The sequence below is a fragment of the Hippocampus bargibanti genome, linkage group LG14 (assembly GCF_051943395.1).
Source record: "Hippocampus bargibanti isolate YZ-2025 linkage group LG14, ASM5194339v1, whole genome shotgun sequence".
Lineage (NCBI taxonomy): Eukaryota > Metazoa > Chordata > Actinopteri > Syngnathiformes > Syngnathidae > Hippocampus > Hippocampus bargibanti.
Window position 1 is genome coordinate 2,167,501 of NC_142747.1, and position 21,191 is coordinate 2,188,691.

At 47.1% G+C, this 21,191-nt stretch overlaps 2 protein-coding genes across 2 annotated transcripts; one reads left to right on the forward strand and one right to left on the reverse strand.

Moving 5' to 3' along the window:
• Positions 1-2,409: 2,409 nt before the first annotated feature.
• Positions 2,410-18,006, reverse strand: supt5h (SPT5 homolog, DSIF elongation factor subunit). The gene is made up of 30 exons (XM_089013986.1): positions 17,852-18,006; positions 17,554-17,661; positions 16,609-16,759; positions 16,462-16,530; positions 15,381-15,392; positions 15,240-15,309; positions 14,382-14,450; positions 13,035-13,100; positions 12,936-12,966; positions 12,787-12,855; positions 12,437-12,688; positions 12,261-12,350; positions 12,104-12,174; positions 11,935-12,040; positions 11,768-11,858; positions 11,548-11,684; positions 9,925-10,080; positions 9,698-9,844; positions 8,735-8,881; positions 8,531-8,656; positions 8,378-8,462; positions 8,208-8,315; positions 7,065-7,167; positions 6,882-6,988; positions 5,814-5,919; positions 5,479-5,637; positions 3,634-3,802; positions 3,272-3,469; positions 2,827-2,922; positions 2,410-2,729 (listed from the first exon to the last, which is right to left on the reverse strand). Exons 2-30 carry the CDS (start codon positions 17,635-17,637, stop codon positions 2,589-2,591), a joined length of 3,216 nt encoding a protein of 1,071 aa, XP_088870112.1. The 5' UTR covers positions 17,638-17,661; positions 17,852-18,006; the 3' UTR covers positions 2,410-2,588.
• An 818-nt stretch (positions 18,007-18,824) lies between these two features.
• Positions 18,825-19,464, forward strand: triap1 (TP53 regulated inhibitor of apoptosis 1). Its single transcript, XM_089013805.1, has one exon. The coding sequence runs from the start codon at positions 18,941-18,943 to the stop codon at positions 19,163-19,165; it is 225 nt and encodes a 74-aa protein (XP_088869931.1). The 5' UTR covers positions 18,825-18,940; the 3' UTR covers positions 19,166-19,464.
• Positions 19,465-21,191: the final 1,727 nt, after the last annotated feature.

Here is a 21,191-nt window from a genome sequence, read left to right on the forward strand (position 1 = left end):
TACAAATGTATGTATGTATGTACGTACGCATGTATACATGTATGTGTGTACACATTTATGTACAGTATGTATGTATGTACATACGTATGCATGTTGTTTTTTTACACTAAGCACACCTTACTATACATGGTAATTTTTTTATTTTTTATTTTTTTGAGGGGGGGGGGTAAAAAACACCTGACTATGCATGGTGGGTTTTTTTTCAGCTAAAAACGCCTCACATGGTCATATTTTTGGGCTAAAAACGCCTTTCTATACATGGTCTTTTTCGGGCTGAAAATGCCTTAGCATACTCATTTTTTTTCAGCTAAAACGGAATATAATACGACTTACTATCCACGGTATTCTTTTTCTGTCGAAAAATGCTCCTTTAGCATCTTGAGTGTTAGCATGATTGCGATAGCAACCGGGCCTGGAATGTGCGCTGCCCGCTTCTAACGGGCCATTCACGAGCGTTGTCGCCGTGGCGACGGACGGACGGCAGGCGCGCGTGCGAGGCCCCGAGCCGACTTTGCTTCCCGCGCTCCCGTTTCTTGTGAGTTTGTTTTTGTCCTCTTTGCCTCCAGCTGACCTTTGACCTCAGCCTCGGTGGGAACCGCGCGCCGGCGTGACGGTCACGGGGGCAAAGCGCCGCCGCCGAGGCCGTGATGACAATAACAGAATGTGTCCGTCCACATCTGCACTGCCCCCCACTCCCCCGCCACACCAGCCCCTCCCCTGACCAACAACACGACGTCCACGCCCTTTTGTCACGTGGGGGGTGGCGCAGGTCAAAGCTTATCAGTGAGTGGCTTCCTTTTGCGAGCGTTCAGCCGTGGCCACGTTTCCTGCTGACGCACACTGGCATGCAAAACACCGAAAGAAGCGCCAGATTTTGTGTCCCCCCCCCCCCCCCCCCCCCCCCCCCCGAAACAAAATAAAAAGTGAAGTCTTTTGAATTGAAGGTGCGCACAAGAAAACGTGGACGCGCCACACGCACAAGCAAAATGGGCTGACTTAGAAGCAGAAACAAAGCGTCAAAGCTTTGCCGTGTCCAAGCTTCGCCTTGGGCAACACGCGAGTACAGTGATACCTTGGCCTACAAACTTAATTGGTTCTCACACAACGTGTGTAAGGTGTAAAGTGTGTATCCCAAACATTAATTTCCCATGGGAAACCATTAAAATGAGAATAATCCGTTCCCAGGTCCCATTAAAACAATGTTCTACTAATTTTCTAAGCCTTAAAATATACCTTATTTTACATATAATAAATGTGCAATGTTACTGTAATTAAAGAAATAAACTGGATTGTATAATAAAGTTGTTTTATTTACCTTTGTGATGGTCATTGATGGAATGGAGTTTCATCAGCATTAAACACTTGAGGAACGTAGCCTTTTTCTTCCACCATCTTGAGGAATGATTCCTTGTAAGCTTTGGCAGCTTTGTTGTCAGAACTGGCTGCCTCACCATGAGGAATGACACTATGAATCCCTGTACGACACTTAAAGTCGAACCATTCGTGGCTAGCCTTGAAATCATCAATGGATGACGAACTTCCAGGTTGCCTCGTGACGATATCCGAGTGAAGTTGCTGTGCTTTCTCGGCAATAATTTTACCTAGTTGCTCATCAATTGCGTTCTGTTTAGCTGGGCTGATAGCTTTTTGCATCAAGTGTACCGATGGCTTGTGCGGGTGATTTGTGGAGCCTGATTGATGGAATATTTTAACCTTGCAGTCTACACTCTGCCTTTGAACTATCAATAAAGTTGAAACAAGTCCAAATTTCACTGTTTTCTATCCATTTTCTCACTCTGTCGTCTTCCTACCTATTTTTATTTACAACTCTATTTCTGTAAACCCCCCCTCACTGCTGCGTTCTTGACCAATCACGTGCAACTTTAACCGAAGACGAGGCGGGGAATAAAGGACAAAAAAAGTCAGCTGCCATTTCCTTGTTAGAAGGGGCTCATCCACTCAACGTGGCGGTCCGTGTGTATCCCGAAAAATAGTTTGTATGCCAAAATGTATGATGAATTTAACGTTCGTAAGCCGAAAAGCTTGCTAGCCAAGGCGTTCGTAAGCCGAGGTATCACTGTACTTGGTGACTCCTCGGTGTCTTTTCACGGTTTGGCTTTGGAGCGCGAAATGGTCACGCGGCATTGGCGTCGCCCAAAAACGACCGCAGCTAGCGGAAGAACCGACTCCGCCCCCTCCGCCGACGCTTCTATTTCAAACGCTCCGACGAGCAAAGGCCACATTGGCCAAATCAATGCTCAATATCTGACTTCTTCATCAGCCGTGCCCGCGTGGCGGTTATACTGCCCCCTGGCGGTCAGGACGGGAAGCACCGCTGTCTGGACTTGAAGCGTGAAATCCTCCAATAAATTCCTGCCATCTCCCTAAAAAAATGATTTGGACGCAATCTGATGTGGCCTCTTGCATACTTTATTGAGATTGCGTGGGTGCGCCATTTAGTGCGCGAGGGCAAAAAGAAACTCCAATCTGAGGGAGCTGCTTAGCGTTGAGCGGATGACACAAGAAAAGTGGGGAAATTCAAAATGGCCACGGGACAGCGAAAGAGGACCCCCCGTCCTCTTTCCTCCTCAGTGGCCCAGACATCCCAGGAACCTCAAGTTGAGGATCATCAGCTGGTTGTCGAGGACTTTGCGCACGATGCCGTCGTCTCCGTCGATGCTCAGCAGGGTGCCGGTGGCCTCGCGGTGCTCTCCCAGGATCACCTTCACCTGCGGCGGCAAAGCGGCAAAAGTCCTCTCACTCTTGACTTTGGCGCGAGTACGAGTCCCATTCGGCCCCCTGAAGGAAGTGCGAAGGTCCTCTTACCTTGTCGTTCTTGGCGGGGGTGACAGGCTCCAGGTGGTCGCTGCTGACGCTCACGACTTTCTCCGAGTCCTGCATGAAGACGGAGCACATGCCGCCCTGCGGGAGGCCAGACGGCCGCTGAAGTTACCTCTCTCAGATCAAAGTGTGCCACATCCAAGATGGCCGCGACAAGTTGCTCGCAAAGCCGGAGTTGTGAGCAGCCAGTAGGTGGCCATTTTGTGCCACATCCAAGATGGCCGCAACAAGTTGCTCTCAAAACCGGTGTTGTGAGCAGCCAGAGGGTTGCCATTTTGTGCCACATCCAAGATGGCCACTCAAAGCCGGAGTTGTGAGGAGCCAGTAGGCGGCCATTTTTTTTCCAATCAAAAAACGTACCAACAGTGACTCAGAAACTCGTTGTAACTCACCCCCCCGCCGCCCCCCCAAAGAATGCGCCGCTTCTCACCGTGACGCTCCGGATGACCCCCCTCTGTCCCATCAGGTCCACAAAGGAGTCCTTGACCCGCACCAGGATGTCGGTGGTCACCCAGTCGCTGCCGCCCTGCTCGATGTTGGAGCCTGGCGTGTGGGGGTTGTAGCCGCCGGGCGAGGGCGCTCCGGGCGTCATGGGGCTGTAGCCCACCGGACTGGGACTCGGACTGGCCTAAGAGTCACACGCGAGTCACGCAAGTCGGAGGAAAGTCTCGAGGCTGAACCGCAAAGTTTCAAGCCGCCCCAGTCGACCGCCTGATAAATTTTCAAGCAAAATTGCACCCCCCCCCCTCTCCAAGTCACGCACGCCCTTGAGCGGCAGGAAAAAAAGCTTACCTGGTACGCCATGGGGGAGGGGGTGGGGTGGTAGCTGGCAGGAGAGTGGGTGTTCTGGTAGCCCACTGGCGAGGGCGCCACCTGGTGGTAGCTCTGAGGACTCGGGCTGGGCTGGTAGGAGCCTTGTGGCGAGGGGGCCGTGTAGGGAGAATACTGCTCCGTGTTGTACCTGTGAGGGCGATTGATGATGATGATACATTTCATTTCGAAGCGCCTTTCAAAACTCTCAAGGTCACTTTACAGTCACAGACTAAGTTCTTCTGTGGGTGAGCAGCGGCAGCCAAACGTGCCAGTGTTCACTCAACCCGAAAATAACTCAGATAGAAAGCTAGCTAGCTAATAGATAGCTAACAGATAGCTAGCCAGGCCTTCACTCAACCCGGAAGTAACTCAGATAGAAAGCTAGCTAGCTAATAGATAGCTAACACATAGCTAGCCAGGCCTTCACTCAACCCGGAAGTAACTCAGATAGAATGCTAGCTAGCTAATAGATAGCTAACAGACATCTAAGTCAGGCCTTCACTCAACCCTGAAGTAACTCAGAAAGCTAGCTAGCTAATAGATAACTAACAGATATATAGTCAGGCCTTCACTCAACCCGGTAGTAACTCAGATAGAAAGCTAGCTAGCTAATAGATAGATAACAGATAGCTAGCCAGGCCTTCACTCAACCCGGAAGTAACTCAGATAGAAAGCTAGCTAGCTAATAGATAGCTAACAGATAGCTAGCCAGGCCTTCACTCAACCCGGAAGTAACTCAGATAGAATGCTAGCTAGCTAATAGATAGCTAACAGACATCTAAGTCAGGCCTTCACTCAACCCGGAAGTAACTCAGAAAGCTAGCTAGCTAATAGATAACTAACAGATATATAGTCAGGCCTTCACTCAACCCGGTAGTAACTCAGATAGAAAGCTAGCTAGCTAATAGATAGATAACAGATAGCTAGCCAGGCCTTCACTCAACCCGGAAGTAACTCAGATAGAAAGCTAGCTAGCTAATAGATAGCTAACAGACATCTAAGTCAGGCCTTCACTCAACCCGGAAGTAACTCAGAAAGCTAGCTAGCTAATAGATAACTAACAGATATATAGTCAGGCCTTCACTCAACCCGGAAGTAACTCAGATAGAAAGCTAGCTAGCTAATAGATAGCTAACAGATAGCTAGCCAGGCCTTCACTCAACCCGGAAGTAACTCAGATAGAATGCTAGCTAGCTAATAGATAGCTAACAGACATCTAAGTCAGGCCTTCACTCAACCCGGAAGTAACTCAGAAAGCTAGCTAGCTAATAGATAACTAACAGATATATAGTCAGGCCTTCACTCAACCCGGAAGTAACTCAGATAGAAAGCTAGCTAGCTAATAGATAGCTAACAGATAGCTAGCCAGGCCTTCACTCAACCCGGAAGTAACTCAGATAGAAAGCTAGCTAGCTAATAGATAGCTAACAGATAGCTAGCCAGGCCTTCACTCAACCCGGAAGTAACTCAGATAGAATGCTAGCTAGCTAATAGATAGCTAACAGACATCTAAGTCAGGCCTTCACTCAACCCGGAAGTAACTCAGAAAGCTAGCTAGCTAATAGATAACTAACAGATATATAGTCAGGCCTTCACTCAACCCGGAAGTAACTCAGATAGAAAGCTAGCTAGCTAATAGTGAGATAACAGATAGCTAGCCAGGCCTTCACTCAACCCGGGCTAGCTAACAGATAGCTGGCTAGATAGCTAGTTAGCCAGATAGCTATACAGCTATACTTATGATGAACATATGGTTCAAGCACTGGTGAAGACACGCAGCTCAAACCTAGAGAGAGAGAGTGATGCCACAGTGAAACAACTCACATAGCGGGCGTGCCCGGCGTCTGAGGGTTGTACTGGTTGTTGACCTGCGGCGACGGCACCTCCGGGTAGCCCGGCGTCTGGGGGTTGGGGGTGCCCCCGTAGCCCTGAGGCGACGGCGACGGCTCGTCGTCAAAGCCAAAGTCGTACTCCTCGTCGTTCCTGGGAGACAAAATGGACACTTTGGCTTTTTTAAGTCGCACAACGAGGAGCCAAAGTCCGAGCGGTAAAACTGCTGGTGCCAAACAACATTCCGCTTCCCTGCGCGACGGCAAGTTGCTTCCGTCTATGGCGGCGGCGTGAAACGCAAGAAGGAAGAAAAGAGCAAAATGGCAGACCTGGACGGCGTGTTGGGGTTGTTGGGGTCCCAGGCGCCGCTCTGACCGGGTGTCCTGCTGCCGTCGTGCAGCGGCGTCTGCGAGCCGCTGTGAGGCGTGCGGCTTCCTGCTCGGGAGAGAAAAATCATTTTATATATATATAATATATATACAGTAAAGTCTCGTTATATCGATATCGGATATATCGATAGTCCCGGTTATATCGATACTATTTCTATGCACGCACGGAGAAAATTACATGCAAACAGGGTCGGATATATCGATAGTCCCGGTTATATCGATATTTTTTCGGACTCCCTTGAATATCGATATAACGAGACTTTACTGTATATATATATATATATATATATATATATATATATATATATATATATATATATATATATATATATATATATATATATATATATATATATATATATATATATATATATATATATATACACACACAAGATATGTCGGAAAAAATATCGATATAACCGGACTATCGATATATCCGATCCTGCGGCATGTAAATTTTCTCCTTGCGTTCATAGAAATAGTATCGTAATAAGCAGTACTATCGATATAACCGATATAACGAGACTTTACTGTGTGTGTGTATTAGTCTCGCAGTGGAGAAATTTACATTTCACAGCAGCAAAGTTATGAAAGAAATGAAAGTAGAAAAGCAAAACACAGGAGCTGCTGGAAAGGCAGCCACTCTCGCGGCGCCGCGATATATATATATATATATATATATATATATATATATATATATATATATATATATATATATATATATATATATATATATATATATATATATATAGCTAGCTATTAGCTATCTATTAGCTAGCTAGCTCTCTACCTAGAGTGAGAGTGAACGCTGGCGCGTGTGGCTGCCGTTGCTCACCCACAGAAATACGGATCCTGTGACTGTAAAGTGACCTTGAGAGTTTTGAAAGGCGCTTAGAAATGAAATGTATTATTATAAAAGTCCAATTTTACAAGGACCTGAAAAGTAAGAGAATGGAGGGCTTTTTTGAATAACGCCGCTTTCATCAGAGGGGGGGCAAGCGTGCTCACCGTCATGCAGCGGCGTCTGCGAGCCGCACATGGGCGTCCGGGAGCCCGAGCCGTACATGGGGGTGCGCCCGTGGGTGGAGGTCATGCCGCTGTGCTTGTGTGCCCCCCTGTGGGAGAAAAGCCAAAGTGGGTGAGCCGCCCAGCCCCAACGTCAAAAGCTGAGCCGTCGACGCGGACACTCGCATGGTGGTCAAGCGCTGCCGGTCCACAGAGATGGTCTGACAGGTGGAGTGGAGCTCCACCCTGGCCGTGGACTCGGTGGCGTCCTTCACCACGCCGATGTAACCTAGGAAACCGGCACAGGTTAAGGCCAAAAATGTCACCTAAAGTCATAAAATGTATTTATTGGTATATAAGAGTATTCAATCTTAAAAACAACAGATTGACATTGTATACTGTCCTGTCGTGGAACGTCACGTCGGCCATTTTGAATGGATTTCGACTTACGACCGTCTGACTTACGACCGTTTTGTTGTAACGGAACCCGGTCGTAACACGGATGTTACCTGTATTTTATTTTTGGACCACATCAATGCTTTTTGGTTAAAGCTATATCACTAGCTAGCTAGCTAGCTAGCTAGCTATTAGGTATGTCCTTGAGAGTTTTGAAAGGCTTATAAATACAATGTATTATTATTATTATTGTTATCATTACCTATCTATTAGCTATCTAGCTTTCAATATATTTGAGTTACTTCCGGGTTGAGTGAACGCTGGCGCGTGTGGCTGCTGCTGCTCACCCACAGAAAATGCTGAAATACTGTTGCGGCTTGGAATTGAAGCAGATTTATGTGGAACAGGAGATGTGTGACAATCTCTTTTCATCAATGGATGCTACAGCTGCGTGTTTGCTTTCAACATTTAGCTTGTAGTTGACGTGCACATTCCACCATGATGTCCCTGATCCACTGGTGGAAAGACGCTTTGATCCCTCCTCTTTCATCTAGAACTGCTTCATGTCATCACAAAGAGGGTACAGCAAGTCCTGAAGAATGAATGTCTCTCTGTGTCTTTGTTTTGTCATAGCTATGCTGTCATATTATTTGTTATTTAGTTTTTTTTTGTTATTTTGACTTCAAGACGGCGCCGCGAGAGTGGCTGCCTTTCCAGCAGCTCATGTATTTTGTTTTTCTACTTTCATTCCTTTCATCACTTTGCTGCTGTGAAATGTAAATTTCTCCACTGTGAGACTAATAAAGGCATATCCAATCCAATCCAATCCAAAAACTTAGCCTGTGACTTTAAAGTGACCTTGACAGTTTTGAAAGGCGCTTAGAAATGAAATGGATTATTATTATTATTAAAGGCCCAAAAGTGCTAAGCTACCTTTGTATGGACCCTGCGAGATGCGAACCGTCTGGCCAATCAGCTCGTTGTCCCGTCGTCCCCGGCCACGCCCCAGGCCGCCTCCGCCTCCCCCTCGCTGCCCGGCACCTGCGACAAAGACGGCGTCAAAGGTGGACGGCGGCCGTGCCTCGAGAGCGGGCGCCACCTACCGCCGCCGCCGTGATGCGCCGGGCTGCTGATGCGGGGGCTCATGGGGGCAAAGCCGCCCACCGTAAAGTTGGTCACGTCTCGGGGCTGAAAGGCAAAAGGGAGCCCGGGAAGCACGGCGGCAGGCAGAACAATGGCGGCGGTGATGGGGCTACCTTGGAGCCGCCGGCCAGCACCAGGTGGCGAGTCTTGCAGACAAACATCCCGCCGTTCTCCACCAGCTTCTTGCAGTGCAGGAAGGCGAATCCCCGGAAAAGGTGGCGGATCTCGCCTTCGCGGCCCTGCCGGCGCGACAGACAGACGGCCGATGAATCAGGGGTTCAGCGGGGGGGGGTCGGGCCCGTCGCCAGCATCCTCACCGAGTGCGGCCCGTCGATGACCTTGACGATGTCTTTGACGTGGATGTTGTTCTGCTCCGAGTCCAAGGCCACGGCGAAGCGGTTATCCTTTTTCCGGTTGACCGCCTGGTGGCGCACCGTCAGCACTTTGCCGTGCATGTTCAACACCTGCTCCAGCGGGAAACAAAACCAGAAAGCCGTCAAATGTGGCAGGAATCGCAGGGGGCATGGAGGGCCACTACAGAGGCCAGCGGCGGAATTTTGGACCAACTGGAGACGCTTGGTGGAGGATTGGTTGGCGATTTGACTTCATTGAAGAAGTCCAAGATGGCGGCCGACTTTTGGCCACGATATTTATCAATAATAATACATTTTGTTCATAAGCGCCTTTCAAAACACTCAAGATCACTTTTCTGTCGCAGGTTTTTCTGTAGATAGCCATCTAGACAGTTAGCTAACTAGCTAGATAGCCATATAGCTAATAAATCGCCAGCTACATAGCTAGCCAGCTAGCTAATCGCCAGCTACATAGCTAGCCAGCTAGCTAATAGATAGCAAATAATAATAATACATTTCATTTCTAAGCGCCTTTCAAAACTCTCCAGGTCACTTTACAGCCAGAGGATAAGTTTTTCCGTGGGTGAGCAGCGGCAGCCACACGCGCCAGCGTTCACTCAACCCAGAATAACTCAAATAGATAGAAAGCTAACTAGCTATCTAGATAGCTAATAGTGGGCTAGCTAGATAGCTAGCGAGCCAGCTTGATAGCTAATGAATAGCAAATAAAGTGCTAGCCAGGTAGCCAGCCAGATAGCTAGCTTGACAGCTACTTTTCTACTTCTTCCTTTCCTTTCATCACTTTGCTGCTGCGAAATGTCCATTTCTCCACTGAAAGGCTCACCGAATTTGTCTGCCAACATTCAAACAAACCTTTCCACCCCCCAAATATGGCCACTTTGCATTTTCCACGGTGGCTGCGATTACCTGGAAGGTTTCTCTCTCCAGCCGCACGATAACGCCCACCGTCTGCGAGTCCAGCTGGACCAGCTCCCCCCACTCGTGCTGCCCCCCCGCATCCACGCCGGACGCCGTTTCTGAGCAGAGCTGCAGATCTCGAGGCAACACCTTCAGCTATGGGCAGGAGGGGGGGGGGGGGGGGGTATGACGAACCCAAAGCCAAAGATGGCGCGGGCGATCCACACGGGACTGACTTCGTGCATGGTGAGGTCGGAAAAAAGGATGACGAAGCTCTCCTCCACGCGCACGATGAGGCCGGTGTCGCCTTCATAGCGGCCGGCGATCACTTTGACGTGGTCACCCATCCGGAAGTATTTCTTTAACTCTTGAGCGGGAAACTCCAGGGGGTCCTACACACCGGGATATAATAAGCAGGGATGAGAATGACAAATAAGGAAAAGGTCTGAAAAAAAGGGGGGGAGGGCATGCGCACATACGGTTTTATATACAGTGGGACCTCGGTTTACGAACTTTTCGGCTTACGAACGTTCCATTTATGAAAATTTTACCTCGGCATACGAACTATTTTTCGGGATACACACGTAGCTGCCACAATGAGTGATGTGCCGTTCGTGAATGAAATAAGGTATATTTTGTGTGGTTTTAACGCTTAGAAAATTAGAAAATTATGTTTTATGGGGACCCGGGAACGGCTTATTCTCATTTTAATGGTTTCCTATGGGAAATTAATTTTTGGGATACACAATTTCCGCCTTACACACTCTGTCTGGCCAAGTTCGTAAGCCAAAGTCCTACTATATACAGTAAAGTCTTGTTATATCGATATTCAAGGGAGTCCGAAAAAATATCGATATAACCGGGACTATCGATATATCCGACCCTGTTTGCATGTAATTTTCTCCATGCGTGCATAGAAATAGTATCGATATAACCGAGACTATCGATATATCCGATATCGATATAACGAGACTTTACTGTGTGTGTGTGTGTGTATATATATATATATATATATATATATATATATATAGTAAAGTCTCGTTATATCGATATATCGATATCGGATATATCGATAGTCCCGGTTATATCGATATTTTTTCGGACTCCCTTGAATATCGATATAACGAGACTTTACTGTATATATATATATATATATATATATATATATATATAAATAACACCACACGCTCGTGTTCAGCCCAAGAAGACACAAAGTCGCTGAGAAGAAGGAGATAAGTCAACCATTGCTCCCATTCTCCGGAACAGACAAGCCATCAAAGGTGCGTGCGTCTGTTGCAAAAGGTGTTTCCGTGCTCTCAAAGCGACGGTCTCGGGGAATCGAAGAAGTTGAAAAACTTCTGTTAATTTGGATTAATGAAAAGCAGCTATCTGGCGACAGTGTGTGTCAAGCTATTTTATGCTAATTCACGCCGATATCGCCATGCGCCAACCTGGAATTTCGGCGCTTATCTACTACCATACAAACTATCGAATTGGAACCTTTTCTCTCCACAAAGGCGAATCAACCTGATTTGTTTTTACTCGTCCGTTTTTTCAAAAGGGGGCGTTTACCTGTTTCGACATCGACGGCACCTAAGTCAAGATCATCCAATCAAAATGCTGCTTTCCGCCAACCGGCGTCAGTATCTTCCAATCAAAATGGCGCTTTCCGCCAACACAAGCCGAAACAGGAAATGAACAGTGAAAAAGTGAGAATACCTATTAAGTTTTATCTGATCATTTTGGTCTGAAAAAGTCGGAAACTGGCCGATCGGCAGAAAATTCTCATCCCTGAATAAGGGGAGGGAGAGGGGGGCTTCTCCCATGATGCTTTGCTCTTCCCGGCGGCGCAAGCGTACCTTGAGGTCTTCGTGCTTGGGCATGATGGTGATCTTGTTGCCGTCCACGCTGAGGATTTTGCCCTGCAGGTTGATCAGCTCGCCCTCGCACACCTCCACGTTGTCGCCCGCCTGCAGGTTATGCTCACGCTCCTTGCCTGCGGGCGGGCGACAAGTCGGGCATCAAGCCGGGCGAGGCGCACATCCGCGAGCCTCGTGCGCCCAGCGTCGGCGCGCAAACCTGACTCGGTGACCACCTCCAAGTCGATTCCTTCCGGCTGGTCTTCAAACTTCTCCAGCTCGGACAAGGTGGGCTTCACGCCGTCTGTGATCTGTCGGGGGGAGGCGCGTGCGTCTCAGTGGGAATGGCGAGCGCGAGATAAGCGACCGACCGGCGTTCCCGCTCACCACCGCCGACATGGCGAAGCTCTTGAAGAGGAAGCCTTTGCGGCTGTAACGATTGGACTCGAAGATCATGAAGTCGCCGTCGTGACTGACCTCCCCTCCGAGCGCCCTGTCAATCAAAAGCGCACGGCGTCACTCTCGCAGGCTGGTCCGAGAGGTCCGGCGTGCCCACCTAATTTTTTCCGCGTCAAAGAGCCTCTGGGCGGGCCTTTTTAACTTCTTCCTCTTGGCATACCAGTCTTTCTGGAGACACCCGCAGAAAACCCACTGAGCCGGCAGGCGGGCGCGAGGCACTGGGGGAGTGGGGGGAAGGTGGGGTCGCGACCTACCAGGCTCAGTTTGGCTTTGATGCGGTCAAGTTCGATGCGGGGGATCATTTTGAGCGAGATGGTGTTCTGGCTGGGCTCCACATAGTCCACCTGGAGGACCAACGACACCACTTCAGGCGAGTATAAAGCGACAAACGGGGGTCGTTTTTTTTGTTTTTTTTTTTCTCTTGTGGTACCTGCGCAATGTCGTCTTTGTACAGGCCCCGTTTGAGCCTGACCCAGGATTTGGGCTTGAGGTTGGTAACCTCTTTGACCACCTTGAGGACGTCCGTCATCTCCTTGATGGGAACCATCTGCTGCTTCCACAAGCCCATGCGCAGGTTTCCGATGCCCCCGATGGCGGCTTTCACGTGGGTCTGCTTGTACGACTCCACGTAGATGTAGCCCTTCACGTGGTCCGGGGCCACCACTGACTTGATCTGGAGAGGCTGCGGGCACAGTCGAGCAACGCTTTCATTTCCGCCATGGGCCAAAGGGTGCGAACGGGAATCCAGTGGCGTTCCGAATCCCCATTGGGCATCCTTACCGTGTCGGTGAACTGATAGGCGATGAACTTCCTCATCAGCGCGATGGCGGTCGCCCGCTCCTCCCCAATCTGAGACAAGAGGAGACCTTGAGTGGGCGCGGGCGTGGCAGCAGCGGCGGCGGCGGGCGCGACGTTGGCCGAAATCTCACCTTGCACTTGACGGTCCACAGGTTGGGATCCCTGTTGCGGACAAACGTTAGCGATTGGTTCGAAGAGTGGGCGAGTGCCTGATCTCCGAGTTGACCTACTTGACCCCGGGAAGCAGCTGCTGCTGGGTGATGTCGTCAGAGAGCTCCTCCGACCCTCCCGAGTAGCTGCAGGCCACACAACAACACAACGTTGGAGCGCATTTGGCAATCTGGATGCTCCACAACTTCAACAACAAAGCTCGGATGATGACCCCTCCACCGCCCCCGGACATTTTGGCTGAATCGCTGACAATTAACTCATTCACTGCCATCGACACACATTTATTGGGGAATTTAAAATATGACATGTAGAACCATAATTTCAGACTTAATCACCAAATCGAAGAATTCCTCGTCAGCTCGACCCCCTCCCAACAATCCTGATCCAATCCTGCTTACCCCCTCTCCTCCCTGTTATTTCACCCATTATTCACTCCTCATTATCCACTGGAATTGTTCCTGTCCCACTCAAAACCGCAGCTGTCACTCCAATCCTGAAAAAACCTGGCTCAGATCCCAACGATTTCAATAACTTACATCCAATTTCCCATCTTCCATTCATCGGCAAAATCCTTGAAAAAATTGTTGCGTCCCAGCTGGTCTAGTTCAATCAGCTATTTTATTATTTATCATTTTGTTTGTGGTTCTATTGTTTTGTGTGTTTTTTTTGATTGTGAAGTGTCCTTAAGTGTTCTGAAAGGCGCATGGAACTTAAATGTATTATTATTATGATTATTCCCGAATTTGTTTAGGTTTTGTATTTTCATGCTTGGGTGCCGATAGAGCACTGGCCAGACCCCTGGCAATGTTTTTTCCCTTCCACAAAGGGGCAGCATTTGCCTTTTTTTCCATGTTTGTGCTTTGTCCCAGCTTCAGTTGCTGTTAAATGGCTATATCAACAAATATGGATGGATTCCATTGTATTTTGGACAGCTGCCCTCATTTCAAGCTCATATAACTCCAGACCCATATCACTTAGGAATGAACGCCTTTTTTTTCTGATGAAAGAAGACAGTCTAAGATTTCCAACGCAGTATGGAATGTTGATTTCATCCTAAAAGTCAATATTCTGTGGGTCCTGCAATTGGAGTGAGAATGACAAAAACCCTGGCACTGGAGTAAACACATTTTCGCACATTGTCAGTGAAGGAGATAAGTTGTGCTTGACTTCTTTGGGTCCATACGTAGAACCATTTACTGGCAAGTACTTGAAAAAGGAGTGTGAACAGATAAACACCGACTTGACTTGTGGCCTGGAAATGTCATTTGAGGACCCCCTTACTTTGGTCTTTCATTCAAATAGCACCAAATCTTTTTTGCATGTTGGATTTGAAGGAGGAAAAGAAAGCGTGTGACAACAACGCGGCAGGCAAAGGCCAAACTTCGAGAAAGCAAAAAAAGACTCACTGTTCCCCTCCGGAGGACTTGGCGTACTTCCTCATGTAGTATTCGCCCAGCGCTTCCTCTCGGGAGTCTCTGTGCATGAAACACATACACAGAATTGTTTTGTCATGTATTTTTTGGGCTTTACCTTCAGGGGTGTACGCTCTTTTTGATTTCCAGGGATGAGAATGACAAACGAGGGAAAAAGTCTGAAGATAAGGCGGGGTAGGGGGAGCACACGCATACACTGTAGAATGTATTATTTAAAATAATTTTGTGATAATACTGAACATTAATATGAATGGTTTTCTGTTCCTCATGATTGGTAAAAATCCAGCGAAACTATCGGAATAAAAGTCAACTTGCCGGGTACGTATGCAAGGTGACTGCTAGGTAGCCTCCACACTGCTCATTAGCTTGCACGCTTGCTTTCTGCTACCTCTCACAGAAGTATATTGATGCTAACGTTAGCATGGGGCTTGTCATGGTGCCACTGACATTTGACTGTTTCATCGATGGGATTGTTTCATTGCAAATTAGAAGCTATCAAATTAGAAGCTGTTCTCTCCACAAAGGCGAATCCTTCAGTCCATTCAAGCTGATTTTTTTTTTACTCGTAAATCAAGATCATCCAATCAAAATGGCGCTTTCCAACCGGCGTTAGTATCATCCAATCAAAATGGCGCTTTCCGCCAACACAAGCCGAAACAGGAAAATGAACAGCGAATATATTTTTAGTTTGATCTGGTTATTTTGGTCTGAAAAAGTTGGAAAATCGCCGATCGGCGGAAAATTCTCATCCCTGGATTTCTTAAAAAATGGGCAAATTCTTCTTGAGTGCACAGGACGAACTCAAGTTGGGCGAAATGACCTTGGTCTCACCTCCAGAGGTTCTGCAGCCTCCTGGACCCCGAGTGGTCTTCATCCAGGACCACGTGGTCAATGTTGGATACTGAAACAGGCGGTGGTCACAAAGCTGTGCACGTGATGACATTCAAGTGATGGGTCGGCGTAAAGACTTACCTTCGGCCTCCTCTGCGCAAGGTGAACACGGATGCAGGATGGAGGTACGAGGCGAGAGAAAAACAAAGAGCGGGGGCAGGGGGCATCGTCAGCGCAAAGCAACGGGAGAAGAAGAGAGAAGACCTTAAAGGACAGCCGACACCTCTGAACAAGTTGCGTACATAATTTCTAAAATGACTTCAGATGATGACTTCTACTGAGCGCATTTTACAAAGATTCCACCGCATATAGCTAGATTTGACGTTTTAAGACTCACGCTGAATATTCAAGAAGTCTTATTTTCGAGTTGATGACAATCTCCACGTGACGTCACGTTTGGAACGCCCCTGACCGAGAAAGCGACACACAATGCATTTTGGGTACTTTGTTTTGTCTGAAAACACCGTGTTGATGGCGAAATTAGAAGGAAAACTACATAAATAACGTGATGGTCAATTGTTCTGTGTGGCAGCCAATCGCGGTAACACGCATAAAGAAGGTGTAAGTTGACACAAATTCCCAGCTGACAAATCAGCCCATGTCCAACAGAGCTTGTGCGCCATCTTGTGCATTTTCTGGGCGCTACATTGGAGTCCAGACGGCTCAAATTGATATGGAATGACTTTTTTAATCGATTGCAAACATTTATCTTTCCTCTTCAGAACTATTTGAATCATATTCACAACTGGATGAGTAACAAGAAAGCATCTTCTCCGAATCGGAACTCTCTGAAGCTATTGTTTTAATTCTGGAGCAAGGCGTTTGTGAAGGAGTATCCTGGCGTGACATCACGAACAAGTGGGCGGAACTTTCTGAAAAGCCACAGTTCCGAGCTCATTTTGTGGCAGTTTTGGGAAACTTTAAGTCCATTTTATTGGTGTTTTGCCTTTGACTAAAAATGTCATCCTGCATGTTTTGGGTATTTTAGATGCTATAAAATGTTTTTTGATGTCAGTTAGGAAACAAAAAAAACTGTCGGTTGTCCTTTAATGGCGGTGTGTTCAAACTTGGTGTTGCCGCATGGACGGACGTGCGGCCCTCAAGAAAAATGTCCGTGGCGGGAAACGCTGGCGCTTTGAGATCACACGTGGCATCTCCTCACCTTTCTCCAGGATGTCCTCAGCTCCTTCCTCCCATTGGTCTTCTTCATCCTCATATTCGTCGTCCACATCTGTAAAAAGAAAGAAGAGGTGAGAGGTCCAGGAAGGAGGAAGAAACACGCAAACAATCCGCTGAAAAGGATTCCGACCGGCTTCATCCAGGATGAAGCCTCCGTGTCGCGGTTTCTTCCGAGGACGCTCATCGTCGTCTTCCTCTTCTTCGTCGTCGTACTCGTCGTCCAGGTCCTCGCCCTCCTCCTCGGCCACCTTGTCGCTGCCCACGGGGCTGCCCGCCTCCTCCTGGACACCAATACGCATTTGGTATTAGTGATGGGAATTCCAGCTATTTTCAGAGAGGTTCTTTTGGCTCGGCTCAGTAAAAAGATCCGGCTCGTTTGGCTCGCAAATGGCTCCTCAGTTTTATTTATTTTTTGCTTAAATTAATTGACTACCAAAAATCATGTAAAATTATGTGAAAAATGAATTAGTCATGTAAAAAATACACTACATTAAATATTTTTATTTATATGGCTAGATTTATATGTGCACGGAGAGCATCCACTAACTTTCACTTTCCCTGAGGTTACTCTGGTCTCATGATAAACTGTCACTAATTTGCTTTTCATATTAATAATGCTATCATACCAACTCGTAAAAGATCTAATTGAATAATGTGATAACATTTGTCCACCTGTCTACCCTAACCCCACCTTCTCCTTGCTGCTGCGCGTATGTAATTCTACCCTCCTTCCTCTACCATGGATATCGACCAATCACGCGTGGCTTTAAACGACAGGGGGCGGGGAATAGAGGGAAATAAAAGTCGGCTCCCATTTCCAGCTCATTGTTAGCAGCACTCCTTAGAGATCCGGCTGTAAGAGCCGTCTCGTTCGCGAACGACACATCACTATTTGTAACAACATCCTCACTTAGCGCAGTGGCCGCTGGAATAGTGCGATCAAAACACAACTTGGTTCCCCCAATGTGATTAAGAGTGGGGCTTTGTGATCATTTTGGACATAATCTTGCGAACTAAAAACATATCTGATGAAGGCAAGTTGCTGTACCAATGGTTAGCATTAGCACGAGATTACCTCGTTCTCCACCTCTTCGGCTTCTCCGTCGCTGCTGCGCTCGCTCTGGTTGTCGGAAAAGTCGCTGTCGTCGCTGTCAGACATCTTTTTTGGGGCTGCGCCGCGTGACTGCGGGAGGCAAATCGTCAAAACAAGTTGGCTGCGTCGTTTGAATTAAGCGCAACCTCTTTGCTAAAGCTAAGCTAACAGGCACCGGACAAGGCCGGGCAGGGCCAAGACGTCCACTTCGGCGCCAACGGGTCCTCCCCGACCGCTTCGAAATAGCGACGCGCTCTTTAACTTTCAGAGCGATGCGTACCTTCTTCCGGTGAAACAAAACAGGCCGAAATTGAAAAGGTCTTGTTTCGCAGTCGTCTTTCTCGCAGCCGCTCGCTTCGATCGCGAGAGTTCTGGTGAGCTGTAATATCTCGCGATAGTTTCCGTGAATGTGTTGGCTTAAATGAGGTCTCACTTCAGACGGATTTTTTTTCTTTGAGGGCCCGAGATGGGGGAGCAAATCTCAATTTTTCGTGGTTGACGCACACGTGGTTCAGCAGTCTGACTTTGAAAAATAGAGTACTGTATTTTTTTCTTCGCGTATTTTCAGAGACCCGCGGTGCACAGGAGTAAGAGATCTTTCTCTGTGGTCTCTCTGCTCGGCTCTGACGTCAGAAGCCGACCACACTGGATGGGAATTCCGGCTCTGCTCAGAGAGCCGGTTTCTTTGACTCGGCTCACTAAAAATATCCGGCTCTTTTGACTCTCAAATGGCTCATTTTTTTGTTGCTTAAATTAATGAACTACCAAAAATCACGTGAAAAACGACTTATTCATGTAGAAATACACGATATCGAATGTTTTTATTTATATGGCTTGATTTATATGTGCACTAACTTTCACTTTCCCTGTGGTTACTCTGGTCTGATTGTCAGCTGTCACTAATTTGCTTTTCACATTAATAATGCTATCATACCAACTAGTAAAAAATATAATAATTGAATAATAACAGCATAATATAATAACAAAAAAATCCAATTGTCCACATGTCTACCAAACCCCCCTTCCCCCTTCTCACTGCTGCGTGTGTCTGTAATTCTCCCCTCCTTCCTCTACCACGGACGACCAATCACGTGCAGCTTGAACCAAAGACCGGGGGCGGGGAATAGAGGAGAAAAAAAGTCAGCTCCCATTTCCGGCTCCTTGTTAGGTACCGGCTCTCTTCATTACTTCAGAGATCCGGCTCTCTCCATTACTTCAGAGATCCGGCTCTATGAAGTGGCTCGTTCGCGAATGACACATCACTAGACCGCACAGGCTCGCTCTTATGACGTAACCGCCGCACAAAGTCTGTCCGTCCTGTCCGGGTGTTTTTGTGGACGATTGTGTGGGTTTTGCCGTCGCTCGGGAGATGAACAGTGTGGGCGACGCGTGCACGGAGCTCAAGCGGGAGTACGACCAATGTTTCAACCGATGGTTCGCCGACAAGTTCCTGAAAGGAGAGCGTGGTGCCGAGCCGTGCGCGGACAGTTTTCGACTGTACCAACGCTGCGTGCAGAAGGCCATCAAGGACAAGGACATCCCCGTGGACGGCCTGGACTTCATGGGCCCCAACAAGGACAAACCCGACGGCTGAGTGACGAGACGAGTGTCCGCGCCACCCCCAACGACACGCGCAAACAAAACTAAGAGACGGCGACTTCCGGGTCAGCTTGCGGACGGACGAGCGCTCCTCGGACCTCATCCCTCTCTCTCGTTTTTTTGGTCCATGCATCGGCACACGGGACAGAAAAAAGTTCCACACTTTGGGACGAGATGAACATTGTGGTCATTTTGTATTTTGCGCCACAAAAATAGCAACGAGCACGGTTGCTCACCAAGTGCATTATGTCAGCAAGTCGCTTTTTGAATAAACGGAACCATATTGGAACAAACTATTTTGCTTGACTTGTCAATTACTTCAGTATTTTCGGTAAATGCGTGTTTAAATATCTTCAAGTGAATTTGCAAATACGGTTGTGTACCTGTACAAAAGAACGCACCCCCCACCGCACAAAAAAAACGTTCAAAAAACGCTTCTCTGCCACAAGTCATGAACAGGAAGAGTATATTTCCAAGTACAGTGATACCTTGGCTTACTAACTTAATTGGTTCCCAGACAGAGTGTGTAAGGGGAAAAGTGTGTATCCCAAACATTAATTTCCCATATGAAACCATTAAAATGAGAATAATCCGTTCCCAGGCCCCCAGAAAACAATTTTCTACTTTCTAATTTTCCAAGCCTTAAAACTACACAAAATACACCTTATTTTAAGTATAATAAATGTGCTATGGTATTGTAATGAAAGAAATACACTGTAATATATAATAAAGTCATTTTATTTACCTTTGTGATGGTCGTTGATGGCTTGGGAGTGTACAAATGTAGTCTCCAGTTGCTCCGAATTCAACTTCTTCATCCAAAGAATAACTTGGTGGCAGTTGTAAACATTCGGGGAGGTTGGCATTCCTTTGTCAAGCCACATGCACTTTTCCAATTTGGAATGGGGAGGGGGGCGTGGCGGTATCACGTGACTAATTGATGATGTCTCAGAGGTCGTGCACTGCCAAAAGGGTCTGTTGGCACATCTGAAAGGCGTCCTATTTTCACCTCCCAGTCACTGGCCAAGAATGCGCTTGCTGAAAGTTGTGTTGACAACGTGAGGAGGAAACTATTTTGCAAACTGCTTCAATTTGGCCGCGAGAGACCGCCTGCGCGCCTTCCAGAAGCGACATCGTGCTGATTTGAAAACAAAGAGTTGACAGGGCCGTAATAAGCCTGAATGGTCAAAAATATAAGGTTGGGGTTTTATTCTTAAAACGTAGGTTTAACGGTAGAAAGCAATTTGGTATGTACATACTGTTTGAACATTAGAAAGATGTTGGAAAAGAGGGAAGTGAATTAAACGTTACACAAAAACTCAAGACTGTACAAAGTTGAGATGACCACGAATAAAAAAACAATGCATAATAATAATACATTTGATTTATAAGCGCCTTTCAAAACTCTCAAGGTCACTTTACTTTCAAAGGATACATTTTATTTCTGTGGGTGAGCAGCGGAAGCCACACACGCAAATAGATAGAAAGCTAGCTAGATAGCTAATAGATAGCTAGATAGCTCATATGTTTGCTGACTCAAATAGCTAGATAGATAGATAGATAGATAGATAGATAGATAGATAGATAGATAGATAGATAGATAGATAGATAGATAGATAGATAGATAGATAGATAGATAGATAGATAGATAGATAGATAGCTAATAGATTAGTCACACAAGGGGGAAATTTGCATTATTAGCTAGCTAGCTCCAATCCAAAAATACTCTCTCACAATCAAGAAAGTCAAAGTCTTGCCTGGGAATAAAAAGGTTTTCCATCATACTACATTTGATTTATAAGTGTCTTTCAAAACTCTCAAGGTCACTTTACAGTCACTGGTTAAGTTTTTTTTTCTGTGAGTGAGCAGCGGCAGCCACACACGCCAGCGTTCACTCAATCCAGAATAACTCAAATAGATAGAAAGCTAGCCAGATAGCTAATAGATTGCTAGATAGCTCATATGATGTTTCCTGACTGAAATAGCTAGGTAGCTAGCTAGGTAGATAGATAGCTAATAGA